Raw genomic sequence first — 15,986 nt, forward strand, 5'->3', positions numbered from 1 at the left:
GCCAAGAAATGCCCGCTGTTTGTGCGGGGCCTTCCAGAAAGCACCAACCAATAGTCAGCAATGTGAGGGGCTTCCCTGCATCCCTTTCCCTGTGTTTTAATTTATTTCATTTCCTCTTTCCCTCCCTTCCCATTTGGAAATTATAGTTTATACATGTAATCTTTTACTGCTTACCCTTAATTTTAACATACTTCTAAACTAAATAAGTCTGTAATTAAGTTATATCTCTAAACTCCTGAAAACGCAAGGAATACAGCGCATTGAAAAAAATCAATAGCAGAAGAAAATTATGGTCAGAAATTATAAAATATACTCTAAAAATCTCAAAGATCAAATAAGGAATCAACATGGAAATTAGAAAATATTTACATCTAAATGACAATAAAAATAGTATCCATCAAACCTGTGGAATTTACCTAATGTGGCTCTTAGAGGGACATAATAGCCTAAATACAACATTAGAAAAGAAGAAAGATTGGAATTTGATAAGCTAAGCTTGCAAACATTTAAGGAAAGGACAGCAGAATAAATCTAAAAAAAAATACATAATAAAGACAAGAAGAAAGGTTAATAAAACTGGAAACAAAAATATACAACAGAAGAAAAGGAAAACCAAAGGCTGATTATTTCAAAAGAACAATAAAACAGACACAGCAGGAAACCCTGTTAACACCCACACTTCAAAGGAACCAGGAAATTTCACGTTAGAAATGCTGCAACAACAGATTAGAAAGATTAGAAAGGAACATTTTGTTTTGTTAACTGACGATTGCCAACAATTAGGATTTACTCTGGAGGGTCGCAACCTTCTACCTAGGTACTTATAATTCTTTGTGTTTTGTTCAGAATCCACCATTTTATACCTGGTCCCCTCCCTCCAATTCTCCTACCCCGCCAAACCTCCCCTGTCACTCTCAGCTTCAACTGTCACTGAGGAAATAGAAACCATTAGGTGCGCCCCCCCCCCACCCCCCACTCACTTCCCTGAATACACTAACCCACCTGGCCTGTGCCCATTTTGTCCTCAGCTCAAACCCTTTCAATCATGTTTAAGTATGCCTTTTCCTGGCCTCCTTCTTCTGAACCAGTGTTTTATTTCTTCTCAGTGTTTCTCCCAGCAGGTCTTTTCCACTTCACCAACAACTTCATTAACACACACTGAACTAGTGAAGCAACCTCTTACCCTGGCTCCCTGATTCCTATCTTCTGTCCCCAACTCACCATGGCAACCATGGACAATTTAATTTCCCTTAAAAAAAAAAAAAAAGTTCAAGAAAAGAAAACCTAACCACACTCTCAAACGCCAAAGCCATCCACGACTGCTTCCTGCCTGTCCGATGAAGACCAAGCATTGGTGTTGACATTTCAAAGCTTGTGCCTCAGCCACATTCTGCCCTCACTCCAACTCCTGCCCTTCCAGGCCTTTCTATGGACCCACTCATTGCAGTGTCTCCTCCTTTGTTCCTTCAGGACTCCCTTCCCAGGAATCCTCTTACAGATCCAACCTCACCCCCAAACTCCCATGAGCTTCGCTCTATGAAACAGATATAAGGGCTTCACTTATAAAGTACTTGATGGTATAAGTGATTTCACATAGAGCAAGTAATTATGCTTTCATCTAATATTTACTGAGCATTTCTGCATAGAGATACCACCATATTGATACCAGCCCTATTCATAACAGCCAAAAACTAGAAACAACCTAATGCCTTCCTACAGTACAAAGGACAAAGAAATTGTGCTATATTCCTATAATGGAATACTATACAGTAGCAAGAAGAAATGAACATCCATAATATAGGATGTCTGTAGGATTTCATCCATGTAAAGTGCAGAGAAAGGCAAAACTAAGCTCTACTGTTAGAAACAGAATAGTGGTTACCATTGGTGCGCCTGAGTGGAGGGTTTGGGGACTGGAACAGCGCACTCTGGAAACTTCTGGGATAATAGAAGTTTGTTCTGCTTCTTCATCTTGGTCACAGGGTGTGTTCCCTTTGTGAAAATTCAAAAAGGTGTCCATTTATGATTTGTGTGCTTTTCTGTATATGTTAAACTGCAACAAAAAGTCCACTGGAAAAAAATACAATGAGCACCTACTATGTGCTCATGGGGTTAGAGGTACTGGGAACACAAAGAGATAGTAGGTCCCTCTAGGACTAGAAGTTATGGGCAGCCACGTGGAATGAGCACAGAACCAGACAGACCTGTTCCTGCCACACGCTGTGTGATCTTTGAAAAGTGACTTCACCTCTCTGAGCCTCAGTTTCTTCCTGGCAGTGGGGAAAAAAATCATTTTTGAGTTATTGATAGGATCTGATGAAATAAGGAATAGGAAAGTATCTTACAAACTCTAAAGCACTCGAGATTTCATGAGGTCTGAGTAAAGGCAGCAACAGAGGAGGCAGAGAGTAATGGAAGTGTGCAAAGCCTGTTCCAGGTGCATTGCACACTCATGTACATACACAGGCAGTGTACTGTGTTGAATAGTGTTCCCCAGAAATGCACATCCACCTGGAACCTGTGAATGGGACCTTATTCCGAAATAGGGTCTTTGCAGACATCATCAAGTTAAGAAGAGGTCATACTGGATTCGGGTGGCCCCTATGTCCAATGATTGGTGGATTTATAAAAAGAGGGAAACTTGAACACAGGGACACAGCGAAAACAGGAAATAAATAAGCCCATTTGGGCTCTCATGTGAAGATGGAAGCAGAGAGTGGAGTGATGCATCTACAAGCCAAGGAGTGCCAAGGCCTGCTGGGAAAGCACCAGCAGCTAGCGAGAGGCAAGTAAGGAGCCGTCACAGAGAGCCTGGCCCTGCCCACGCCTTGACTTGGGACTTCCATCCCCCTGAACAGGGAGGGAATAAATATCTGCTCTTTTAAGCCACCTAGTTTGTGGTACCTTGTCACTAATGCACACACACTTGTACTTTACCATTTTGAATACCTACAGGTGGCACATACACCCCTCCCCCCTTTGCCCTAGTAAGTGAGCCTTGTAACCAAGGAAACAGCCCTAGTGCTTAGCCTTAAAGAGCTACCAGGAAGATCTCTGTGCGAAAGATAAAGAACAAAGATAAATTGTTCCCCATGAACTGCCTGTTCCTTTGACGATTGTTGTCAATCTTCGTGTCCCAATTCCCTGTCTGCATAGACTGCCAATCAATACTGTAGCTGCCACAGCCAACCCCAGCTTTCCCTGCTGCCTGAGGTCCAGCCAGCCTCTGGCTTCCCCTCCTCCTTACTTTTAACCATTGGGAGAAAATTCCATCACCGGGTCAAACTGACGAGGAATAAGCAGGTGGAAGTGATTTTTATTTGCAGCCCTAGGCAAGCAGATACCATGTAAGTGACCCACAAAGAGAAACTGGCCAGCGTGTCTTGGATCAGGTGTCCCCATGTCACCTCCCCAGCAAGACACCAGAATGTGACTTCCCTTTCCTGGTTGCATGTGAGATCAGAGACTAGAACAGCAGTCGCACACAGCAGTGACAGAAGGCAAGTCACAGTACATCCATACAGCCCACAGCTGGGTCCATATCTTCCTCTGATGTGTTAGATGGGAATGCCCTTTCCTTCCGTGAGGAGCAATTCTCCCCCAAACGTTTCCAGCCCCTTGCCCTGCACTTCTCCCCACAGAGGTAGAATGAGTTTCCTGGACCATATACAACAGAAATTGGTCCTTATTTCTCATTAGAGGGGAGCTAATCTATCAAAGATGCTAAGTGAGAGTCACTGATCTCTCTCCTTCCCTCTCCACCCAGACCTGTAGGTAGCAGTGGCCTGAGAAAGTGTGTCAGACCTGCAGACACAAAATACCTGGGGGACACTAGCCTGTAGATAGGAAATAAGTAAGCCCATTTGGGCTCTCATTACAGCCTCTACAAATCTTTGTCAATCATAAAGGTGGCATTTCAGTCTCCACATCTGAGTCCTGTGTGATTTCTCAACTGGCTTAGAACATGAGTAATGGAGAGAGCTGCTATTTAGGGGACCCTCCACCCCTGTGACCTAGAGATACAGTTGATTCTCGTTATTCATGATACTTATAGTCTCTAAACTTGCTGAGAACACAGAAATAGTGAATATTAAACCATGGCTTCTAAGGAAAATACACACACATCTTATATAGCTCATAACCTTAGATCTTAAAAACAGCTCACCCTGGTTAATTCCATTTTCCTTATGTGACAAAAGAAAAAAGGAGGCTCAGGAGTGTTAAGTGACCCCACTCATAGGAGCCAGTGCTGGGATTCAAACCCGGTCCAGCTGGCCTGAGCCCTGCCCACTTCCGTCTCTACCTTCTGCTCATCTCTGCACGAGAGCTGAAACACGAAGGCAAAGGTTGCCTTTTTCCTCCTCAGCTGGGAGCAAACGTGTCAGCCAACTAAAATTTTTGTGTTGCTCTGAGCATGTCTGCAAATGACTGCAAAAGTGCCGAGAGGATTGGTTTGCGGTCACACGTACATTTTAGCAAGCAGATGAATTTGCAATATGGTATCTGTCCATTGTAGTATTGCCCCTAATTATTCATTGTCTTCATGGTAAGAGGCTTATACATCCCCATCCCCTGTCATGTGACCTGCTGTGCCTCCTTAAGGGGGAGGGATTATATGTCCCTGTCCTAGTCCTTAGGCCTGGCCATGTGACTTACTTTGGCCAATGAATTGAAAGAAGCAGTGATATGCGCCAATCCCAGGAGAACCTCTGAAAGCTGTCTCATGGTTTTACTCATTTTCTTGTTCTTTTTCTTCTTCCAGAAGAACAGCGTGTCCCAACTGAGGCTGCTCCTTCTGCCTGCATCCTGGAATGAAGACGATACATGGATCACAGCCAACATGTAAAGTGAGTGACCGTTATACCTTTGGGCTTGCAAGCCATTGAGATTTTGAGGTTTGACACCACAGCATAACCAAGCAAAAGCTGACTAATATAGACCCCCAATGGGATGAACAAACAGCCTTGCTTAACCTGCATCCTGTTGGTTAAAAGTAATGAAACCCCTTTTGTTGAAATAGTGGTAGGTTAGAACTTTATTTTCTGCTTTCTGCAAACTCATGAAGAGGAAAAGTCAACCCCATGGTCTGGAGAACAGCGACTGGGGCAAAAGCAGAGACCAGGGCTTAATCCTGCAGCAGCCTGGTATGTCAGGTCAGGTGTCGCAGGAAGCAGATGTTAGGATGAGATCAGAGGAATAAGAGGTTCATCACCAGAGACGAATCGAGGGGGAAGGAATGAAGAAGAATGGAAGAGCCTTCACAGTGATGCAGGTCTGACACCTGAGAAAGGAGACTTCAAAGGAAGGATTGGGGATGAGGGGCCTCACCCTGCAGCTCAGTTCTGGAAAAGTGTCAACCAGGATGATGGGGAGTCCCAGAGCCAGAGCTGCTCTTTAGGGGAACCTGCTGGTGAGCAGGTGCGCCTGCCAGGGTCATCACTGTCTGGGAGCAGCCTGGGGTTCATGGTCAGCTGTGCCCCCCACAGCAGGTTCTCCTGAAGAAGATCTGAACCCTGCATCTCCATGGTCGCCACACCCAGCAAGATTAGAAGCGAAGCCCTGTGCTCTGTGGGCCCAAACAGATATGGAAAACGGGCCAGATGAGGGCTCTGTTACACAGAAAATCCAACCGACATGTCTGCCATAGCTCTTTACTGGCCACCTCTAACACGTGTAACAGACTCAGCACCTAGAATATATTTCTACAAAGCTCTTGAGGACCATGTCATTCCATTGCCCATGCTCTCAATACGAAGAGATGCTGCAGCATCAAAGCGGGAGAACTGTGAGGTGAAGCCACTTACTCAGGGTTATGCAGCAAGTCCAGGCAGAGCCATAATTCACGTGAGCCTCTGCAATCCCTGCACAGCCACGACTTCCTGCCCATGAGACTTAGGCAGATTCCCCACCCAAAACAACATGACCTTGACTGCTCCCGCCTATGCTCACCCATTTCCTCCTGACTTGGAAGATGTATCCGTGTAGACTCTGTATAGGGTCACAATACCTCCTCATTCCACATAGCAGGTAAGTGACACACAGACAAGAGGAAGGTCACGCCCAGGGCCACACCATGGAATGAGAGACAAGAACCCAGAATTGCCAAGTCTGTCCAGGATTACCATGAGGAAATGGAGGCCTGGATTTCCAGACTTTGCTTGTGTTTATTGAGCATCTACTATGTGCTGATCATTGCCATGTGATGGATGAGAGCTGGCATCGGAGAGCCTGCCTTCTCGGAACTTAACCACTGCAAAGCCTTCCCAGGTGTGGCTCAGAAGCACAGCTCCAGGATTCCCTGGTTTGGTTCTAAATCCACACAGGCAAGAACACAGCCTTTTCCTGCTGTGTGTGAGCTCCAGACGTTTTTTCGTGTGTCAGTTAGGTCAATTACTCTCCCTCAGTTGTGAGGAAAGCTTTTCTAAACTCTCAAGTCACTGCTCTTATTAATTACTGTATCAGCTGTTTTACATACTCTAATTACCTCCCCATGGCACCGACAATGGCCTTTTTAAAGATTTTTTTCTTACTCTTTCTAGTTAAAAATAGAAAATATGAATATGTATGTATTTTTTAAGCGTTTTCAGAATTTAAACAACTTCAGCGCCATCTGCTGGTGAAAATGAGAAATGCCTGCTTTGATTCCTGTTTCAACTTGAAATACCCTACTACTAATAAAATTAATAGTCATAAATGTAATGATAGATTTCAAAAAAGAATTGTAAAATGCCATTTAGACACCTAATAAATTCCTGTGCTAAATGCCTTAATCCTCATAGCATAATTAATTATTCTAAAATATTCCTCACGACTATCACAGCTAACACATGGTAAGAAATTGTTGCATATATATTATCTCATTATATATTCACAGCAACTGTATTTGTTGGGTTCTGCTGCTATCTGCATTTTAAAGATTAGGATATGGAAGCACAGAGAGAGGAAATGACTTGTCCAGGAAGTAGGTTGCACAGCCTAGATTTGAACTCCCATGGGCCTGCCTTCTACTCTGCACCAGTGTTGTATAATATGCTTACCCGAAGGAGACAGAGAAGACGTATTTAAAGTAGTAGAGTGTGCTACAATTTACAAAGCTCACACAGGTGCATGAGCTGGTGCAGTCACCTCAACCACCTCTTCAGAGCAGGTGTGTCATCAACCCCAGGTTACAAATGAGGAAATGAAAAGAGGTGAAGAGACCCTCCCAAATGTCACTCTCAGAGAAGAAACAGAACTTGAACCTGGGTCTCCGCACTCTGGATTCCAGGTGATAGCCACCATCGAGTGCTATTGTCCAACCCCTCGCTGCTGATGGACAAGGAAGGCATCTAATCAGGTTTCATCCTCCCCTCTTCAGAGTCCAGCAGGCCCAGGCCGTGTCTCAAAGGACAGGTATGAGAAAGCTTTGCTTTCTGAAGATCACCTGAGGCAGGAGATCCAACAACTGGCCTGACCTCTAAAAAGAGGGCCTTCCCCCGTCTTCCCTCCTCTCACTCCTTTCTGTGCCTTCTACACCCACACCTGCTGGGGTAAGGAACACGCACACACATACACACACTCCCTAGCAGTGGCCACCTCAGCAGTTAGCTTTTCTTGAGTCTCCAAGAACAGCAGGTATCACGTTGCTAATCCTTCTCGGTATTTCCCAAACAATGCTTTGCGCACACTGGTGGTGATTCATCGATGTCAACGGAGTGATTTTAAGACAAAGGAACCCCAAGACCGCAGTCATTCAGAGTCAGGCAGGTAGGATTGGGGCACAGCTTGTCCCTTTACAGAAAATTATGAAGCATCTTTAAACTTTAGTTTCCTGTTCTCTAAAATGAGGAGAATAATCTCCAGCTCTGAAAAATTCACTGAGGATTAAAGGGTCATCACACTTGAAAGTGTCTCATCAAGTATTAAGCCTTCGTAGGTACCAAAGAAAACCCTTCCTGAATAGTACGGCTTTGTGAACTGTAGATTCCTTTATAAACTGTGAAGCTAGTTGGAAACTGTAGAGATGTGAAGACTAACTGTTATGTGCTGTAACAATACCCATTGTTATCATTATTAGACAAGAAGAATTGGGGTTCCACAATGGTTCACCACTTCCACGATTTATTGAGTGCTTCTGTGGTCCAGGTACCATGTTGGGGGAGGAAGAAGAGTATTCAGAATACCCCACAGCACTGGGCACTCACTACCCAGCAGGAAAACTGTATTCCTTCCTTTTCTCTCAAGCTGACACAACTGGGACCAGTGGGAACTTGCAAAAAGCCCGGCTCCAATCCAGCATGGGAAGCAACTCAATTCATCAGTGAGGGTACAGCATCAAAATACCGCTCAGTTCCTCTGACTCTGCCACTCTCACACTGTGTGTCCTTGAACAAGCTACCATATAATTACCAGCCCAGATAATGGATATAAAAATGATATGTAAACAGTATAGCACCAAGCAAATATTGCGGCAAAGACCGCTCATAGTCCTCAATGTCATTTTCCCCTTCTGTCATAGCTGGGAACATAGCTGCCCAGAATAAAGACCACATTTCGCAGATGTCCTTGCAGGTATGGTCATGTGACTAACATTTGCCAATAGGATGTAAACAAAGTGTCATGTGGTACATTCTGGTAGATTATGGGAGCCTTCCTTAGAGACAGCTGGTCCACCCGCTGTATCCCCTTCTTTCCGCCTTCTTCCATGCTGTGTTTGGAATGTGGATGTGACAACTGAAGCTCCATCTTGGGCCATGAAGACAGTGGTTAAATCCTAGGAGGAGTGGAGTGGAAGGTTAGCATAGCCAGGTCCCTGACGACTTTGTGGGGACAGCCATCACAGCCGTCCTATACTGGATTGTCTGTGGATGTTTACATGAAAAGGAATAAATATCTGTTTAAGCCACTGTCAATTTTCTATCAATCCAGCTGAACCTAATTCTAACTGATATAAATATAGTTTGATGTCATGACTTACGATGCCAGAATGGCCTTTCAAACAATAGGCGTTGTACAATAGAACGGGAGGAATGAATAAGAAAATCAACTCTCACCACAAACAACAGGAAATGCTGTACAAACTTCTGTTAAACTTATTATAGAATAAAATCTCCCAAGTTCCATCAATCCAATGGGCACGAGACCCACACGTGTATACAGTAGGATCCATGACAGAAATCAACCACATTGTGAATAATTCATGCAAAATATATTCTCAAAGCACTTACCATGGGCCAGATGCTCAGGTTACAAGGGAGCTAAGATGTGGTCCCTGCCCACAAGTGGTGCACAGTCTGGTGGGGACAGATAATAACCACACCAATGGGTCTGTGCTATAACAGAGATATATGAGGTTCCATAGGGACACGAGAAGAAAGAGATACAGGCATCATGGTAAGAAAACCAAGGGAGAATCAGGAAAGATTTCTTAGGAGAGACATTTGAACTTGATCTTAATGGATAAATAGAAGATTTCCAGAATAAAAGAGTGGAGAAAACATCATAGGCAGAGCACGAAGTACAGAGGCACGAATGTTGGTGGAAACCCAGCACAGGGATCCAGCAGGCCCACCTGTTACAGACAACAGGATGACACTTGGAAGGCATGGCCACCCCAGGTGAACCCCTCCAGCCTTCGGAACACAGCAGCCCCCTTAGGTTTCACTTTCCAGGATGAGTCCAAGAATTACACCAAAGCTCTGCGGGCTCCCCGGTGACTTTTCACAAGGGCAGCTTCTGCACTTGGAGTCATTGCTGGCGAATAATGAGACAGACAGTCTTTAGAGGTGAGAAGTGAGGAAACATCAAAGCGCTCAAAGCAGGAAGAGGGAGATGTGGGTCAAGCAAAAGAGAAGCGAGTGCTATTGATTCCATTTTTGGAGGCCTGCTGCCTCCTTGCCTACCTCCCTCAGCAAAGGGAGAATCTCAATCCCACAGCGGCATCAACCCCATAGGTCAAGTGGAATATTCGTAGAGCCCCCCCAGATGTCCTCGCCCTTCCCTCTATGTCAGAATTGCAGCATCCCATTACAGAGTATTCGCACACAGCTTTGGGGTCTCAGAGAGTCATTCCCTGCCCTGCCGCCCTGGGACATGCCTTCCAGAAATCCAGGGTGCAACTCCCCTCTTCTCGGCTCTGCTCACGTGCTCAGCCATGGCCTGGCTGGAACTCGGCTGAGTCTCCCTGTGGAAATGGTCTAGGTTATAAGAAGGATGATGCTTAGAAGAATGAAACATCTCTGCCTCATGTGTAACCTTATTTGAGGATTCTCCCAACAACCCCTGTGGAAGACATGTCTATCCGCCCTCCTCAGATGAGGAACTGTGGTTGGAACTAATTGTGCCAAGGCTCATCCCAAGGCAGGGTCACTCCTGTCATTGTACCACTGCTGTTCTGAATAGGAGGTGTCTATTCCTGACCCAGGAAGTCCCATCTTGGTGTGGCATGTATGACTAAAGACTCTCACGGTCAGCCTCTCAGCTGAAAGCACCCTAGGCGAGGGGCCATGAAGATACAAAGAAAATGGAGTCCTTGCCCTTTTGCTCGAGGGCAAATACACGTAAGGATTGCCTGCTGGTACCAGGCACTGTGCTGGGTGCCTAACCAAAATCATCTAATTCGTCCTTACAACTATAGTGAGGTCAGGATTATCATACCTATTCAGCTGATAAGGAAACAGACATGCAGGGAAGCTTAAAGTGATTCATCAAAGGCTGGAGAACCAGTAACTCGATGAGTCAGTCCCAAAATCTGTGCTCTTTCTGCTACAACACAGATCACCACTCTGAACAGTGCCGATTCCTGGGCCCCGCCCCAGACCAGCTAAATCAGAATCTCTGAGGGTGGGATCTAGTGTTGTGCTTTTAAAACCGTCTCGCTCCATGATTTTAGGGTTCGTAAAGGGTGAGAACACTCTCCTAAATCAGGGGCCCCAAGTTGAGGAGTCAAGGCCTTTATGTCTCAAAGGTTCAGTAATACTAGACAATGGGTCAGAACTTGTCACCAGGAGCACATGTGACGTGAGAAGATGATGGCATGATGGTTAGGAACGTGGTTTCTGGAGCCAGGTTGCTTGGGTTGGGAACCTGGCTTGGCTGAATATTAGCTGTGTCCCCTTGGGCAAGTCACAGTCCTCACTGTGCTTCAGTTTCTCCCTCTGAAAAACTGGGGTCAAACTAGTACCCATATAATAAGGTTGTTTGGGGGATGGAATGGGTTAAATGCATAGAGAGTTTAGCACACTGCCTGCCACAGAGTAAGCATCCAAAACTGTTGTCATCGTTACATGATTAATTGCCCAAAATGACACAGGAAAGAGGGGAAGATTTGATACTCTGGTTCCTAAAGAAGGAGGTCAAAGGGCAGGGTTCCAAAGGACCCGGATGGGTAAAGACAGAAGAGATTAAATAACAGCTCTTTCTGTAGTTTCGGGGCTGAAGCTTATGTCACTGTTTGTTATTCCTAGGGAAATGTCACCAAGAGCACGTCACCATGGTCAAGACAGGCCATGAATCATTCTGCAGCGCTGAATCACAACCAAAGCACAACTTTGCCAGGATCTTCAGGTGAGGGGTGTAACGGTTCTTGTGGTTGAAGCTGCTGAGTCCCTTCCCCCAAGAAGTAAGCTGTGCATGCTTTTGATGGCCGCCAGGGGGGGACAAAAGGGACTTAATTGATCTTACCGGGACAACCTGTGAAAGGTATTCTTAAAGTCCTTGAGGATTTGGGCTATGTCCCACCACTTTCTTTTCACTCACGTTATTTCCCCTACTTAGAACGGCCTCCTTTCAATCCCTTAACCTGTTATCAACCTCCCATCCAAACTAACCTCGGTCAAACTAACCTCGGGCCAGACACTGCTAGGGGCCATGCGGGGTATAAAAAATACAAGGCATTGTTCTTACCCTGGAGGGTAAGATAGAGACATTCTGCTGGACCCGAACACAAATTGTCTCATTTAATCCTTACAACCACTATGATGAGGTAGGTTTTGTACATTCACGGTCCAAGGCTTAGTTGAACAGGAAAAGTGCCAGGCGCTGTGCTGAGCACTTTCTGTGGATTAGCTTATTTAATTCTCAGAACCTCCCAATGAGTAGATAGGGCTATTGTGCCCATTTTATAGCAGAAGACACTGAGGCTTCATGAAACTAAATAACATCCTTGCCCAAGAACATAGAGCTAGCAAGGGGGGTGGAATTCAGATATGAGCCCTTGGAGTCCGGTTATAAAACCAAAGCCACACCCTGGCCATCTCACTGGTCCTTCCAAAAAGCCTGGACTCATGGCCACACTGTGCTGTCTTTTCCTGAATTATGATCATGTGTGTAGCCAATCCAATAGAGGGATTTGAACGTAGTTCTTCTCTCCCTCACACAGGCAAATTCCACCCTTCCATCCCATTCCCATTCTACCCCTTTCAGGTCAAGAGTAAGTTTCTTGAGGGCAATGACCCAGTCTCATCCTTCTTTCTGTGCATCCTGTACCCATGAGCCTCGCACCTAACACTGGTACTTAGGAGCAGACACATTTCTTTCACTTAAATGCTCGCTCTTTTTACCTTAAATTCTAGCACTCGGTGCCGGATTTACCAGGTAGTGCAGTTTTCCAGATGCAAGCTTCTTTCCCGGACTTAGGTGTCTTCCAGCTGGTCTGCGGGATGGACTGACCCTCAAAGTCTGGCCTCAATGGGCTAGTGCAAAGGAAAGGACACAGTTTAAAAACCCCACGTGGCCTTACCACTTACCACATCACTTCGCCTCTGTCAGCTTCACTTTTCTTCTCTGTCAAATGAGCACATACACACCACACAGTAAGCTGTAAGCACTAGGTACAAACCCAGTACAGGCCTAACCACAGATGTCCTAAGCAGTAGTTCATGGTCCCTTCACTTAAGCCTTTCTCCGACATGAGGCCAAAAGAGTGACAACTCAATGGAACACCCAGCCCATCAGGAGATGTTATTGTTGTTGTTTCTAGACCGGGGTAAGGATTGGGAGTGTGGGCGAGAGGTGTGTCACAGCTTCATGATAATAAGAATGCCCTGAGGAATTTGTTATAAATAGAGATTCTTGGACTCCACCCAGAGAGGTTCAGATTCAATAAGTCTGGATGTTTAACCAGTTTCTAGGGCATGCTGACACAGGTGGTCTCCAGTCCACCCTCTAAGGAGACTGGCCTTGCGGCATTTGATTCCAACATCACAATCGATGTCCACCATATTCTTATACCATCTCAATATTTTGACATACTTTTTTATTCATCATTTTCATTCCCATCCACATGCATTTGTAGCTTTAAACCTATTTTTAAAACAAGTTTTATATCAGTACCTTAAATGCAAATATATTGAAAGGAAATATGACAGGCAATTAATAGGAGCCGGGTGCTGGAATTAAAACTGGCTGACTGCAATCCCATCTCTGCTGCTTACCAGCTGGGTCAATTTGGACAGGCTACTTGAAGTCTCACTGTCTCAATATGCCATATGTCCGACGGGGGTAATAAGAGTAACTACATCATCAGGCTTTTGTAATGATTAAATGTTTTGCTGTAAAACACTTACATCAGAGCCCGGCGTACCATAAGCACTCAGAAAACATGGTTCTTATTATGATGAATTAAAAAAAAAAGTACCATTTGCTGCAAATAGAAAATAATCACCGAAATACATGCAAAACTGGGAAAAGTTGCTACAGGTTCATCCATACACCACCTAAAATCATCAGTAGTGCCCATCCCGCACTCAGGTAAACATGACTCGAGAAAGTGCCAGGGAACCATATCAAATGGTGCCATCACTAGACAGCCTGACTTGGGTGTGAGATTGGTGTTGCTTCAGACCTACGTTTAAGTTCCCAATTGACATGAGAACTGCACATGTCTAGGAACAATTTCCTTTGGAATCCACTGTTTTGGTGCAGCCGGAAAAAGCCAGAAGACACCCGTCTGCACAGGGATTAGGAACTGATCCCACTTCTGTGGGAAACAAACCCGCCTCTCAGAGTAGGTTGCTCAACAGCGGGCTCATTAGTGCTCTCTGCTTCTGGAAGCTCGTTTATCTGCAGATCTCAACGTGCCTCAAAACATTCATTATTGCTCACAACACCCTGTCGGCCCAGAATCACAGTCCCCATTCTGCAGATGGGAAAACTGATAGAAAGGGCTATTAAGTGACTGCACTCTTAAGTGACTGAGCTATTAAGTGCCGATTGAGCAAACAAGGAGTTGGAGCAAGAAGGAAAGTGATGACTCCTGAAGATCCAGGCCTGCGGTGCCTCCCCACAAATTGGGCGTTCATCCTGGGATGGAGACACACACGTGGCAGGAGGCCACATTGTTTCCTCGGTTGTTCCCATGACAGGGTGGGAACCAGACAGGGTCTCTGGAGCACATTGCAGGAGTCCGCTGTGCAGTGGGCATTTCATAAAGTTTTATTGAATTAAAGGGCACAGGGGATTTTCCAAAAAGGGTCCAATGTCTCCTTGCCATTTAACGCCCCACCAGAGCAATGAAGACCAGCGTAGCAGGGTCCGGAGGGTAAGGCGGGTTTGGCTGAGAGATTTATGACCCAAAATGACACAGAGGTGTGTAGACAGTGCCTGGAAAGGAGGCCAAGCGCATGGCAGGTATCAGGTCAGGGGAATCAGATGAAAAACAAAACAGCTCGGGAAATACAGATGAAGTTGGCAGCACCTACACTGGGAAGATGCATAAAGAATCTTCAAAATTCTTATGTCGTGAATTTGTCCAAAGCAAGTAATAGTACACTTATTTAAAACGTTCTGTCAAATTATATAAAGATATCTATACATGAGATTGCTCACCACAGTGTAATTGGTATTGACAAAAATTACACATAATCAAAATAGTCAAAATTGGGACTCCACTTAAAGAGGTTATGGGGCAGCCATACTATGCAGCCATTAATAATATATTTAAGTATATTTAATTATAGAAGAAAAAGTCATCGTAAATAAATGAAGCCAGGTTACAAAACAATAAACAGAATAATAAAGATATCAAAGGAAACAGAATTCTATGCCTACAGAACAATTAGAAGGAAACGCTGCAAAAGTATGTAGATAAACTGGGTAGTGCAATTGTGATTTGAATTTTGCATATACGTTTTTTGTAGTTACTAAAATTTCAACAATAAGTATGTATCACTGTAATATTAAAATGTAAGTTTTTGTCCCCTTTCCCTGTGAATATTGTCAGGGCTTTAGCTAGCGACCCGTTCTACTTAAGAGATGCATGACAGGGTTGTAAAGCAGAGCACCAGACTTGAAGAAGTAGATTATATCCGTTGTCTGGATATTCAGTGGGATCCGAATGGACAAGGTGCCCCCAGCCCTCTGTGTTGATGAAACCCATCACAGAGCATGAAAACAAGCCCTGAATTTGGAGTCAAGAGAGCCTGCTGGTGGTCCCAGGTGAGCCATTTACCAGCTCCATGACCTTGAGCAAAGCACTTCACCTCAGACTCTTCATCTCAACTGGAAACAACAATGCACGTCCTGACAACCTCACAGTGGCATCGTTTGTAAAAAGCATGTCCAGTGGGAGTTCTCATCCCAACGGAGATGTGAGAAGGGGCACCCGACACCTTGACCCAAAGACTTCAGAGCCCACGCTGGGTAAGGCGGCCTATTCAATACACCCTCCCCCTCGATAGGCCATGCACTGAGAACCAGTGTTCACGGCTGTGACCTTGCAGGTATGTTCAGCTCCTGGTGGACCTTCTGAATCGCCCAGGAAAGATTAAACCAGGACTGGAATCCTTGGCAACTTATAAGCACCCGTGTTCACCAAGGAGATGCTCAGTGAGTCAGGATGTTTACAGTAGCTGAAATATCCCATCCCAGACTCAACCGGTCTAGTATGAGAAAGCCACTGGTAGCAGGCAGAAGAGCATATTGTTTACTTTGAGGAACATGACCCATGTTGACCAGTTAATGCACATTTGTGCAGACTGGGAGCTTCAGCTTCCTGTAGAGTCCTTCCT

At 45.1% G+C, this 15,986-nt stretch overlaps 1 protein-coding gene across 6 annotated transcripts in view; it reads left to right on the top strand.

The window, feature by feature from the left end:
- The window catches only part of LOC109443351 (uncharacterized), a 196,040-nt gene that overhangs the window by 161,842 nt on the left and 18,212 nt on the right, over positions 1-15,986 (top strand). For all 6 annotated transcript variants that reach the window (XR_012490850.2, XR_012490849.2, XR_012490832.2 and 3 more), the window contains 2 exons: positions 4,763-4,847; positions 11,445-11,544. Coding sequence is in view for 1 of the 6 variants with exons in the window: in XM_088798952.1 (XP_088655078.1) it covers positions 4,763-4,846 (84 nt within the window). In the remaining 5 variants the exon portion in view is untranslated. The remainder of the gene's footprint in view (positions 1-4,762; positions 4,848-11,444; positions 11,545-15,986) is intronic.

Source organism: Rhinolophus sinicus, chromosome 6, assembly GCF_057876585.1.
Source record: "Rhinolophus sinicus isolate RSI-liver-muscle chromosome 6, RSI-T2T, whole genome shotgun sequence".
In the NCBI taxonomy this organism is placed as follows: domain Eukaryota; kingdom Metazoa; phylum Chordata; class Mammalia; order Chiroptera; family Rhinolophidae; genus Rhinolophus; species Rhinolophus sinicus.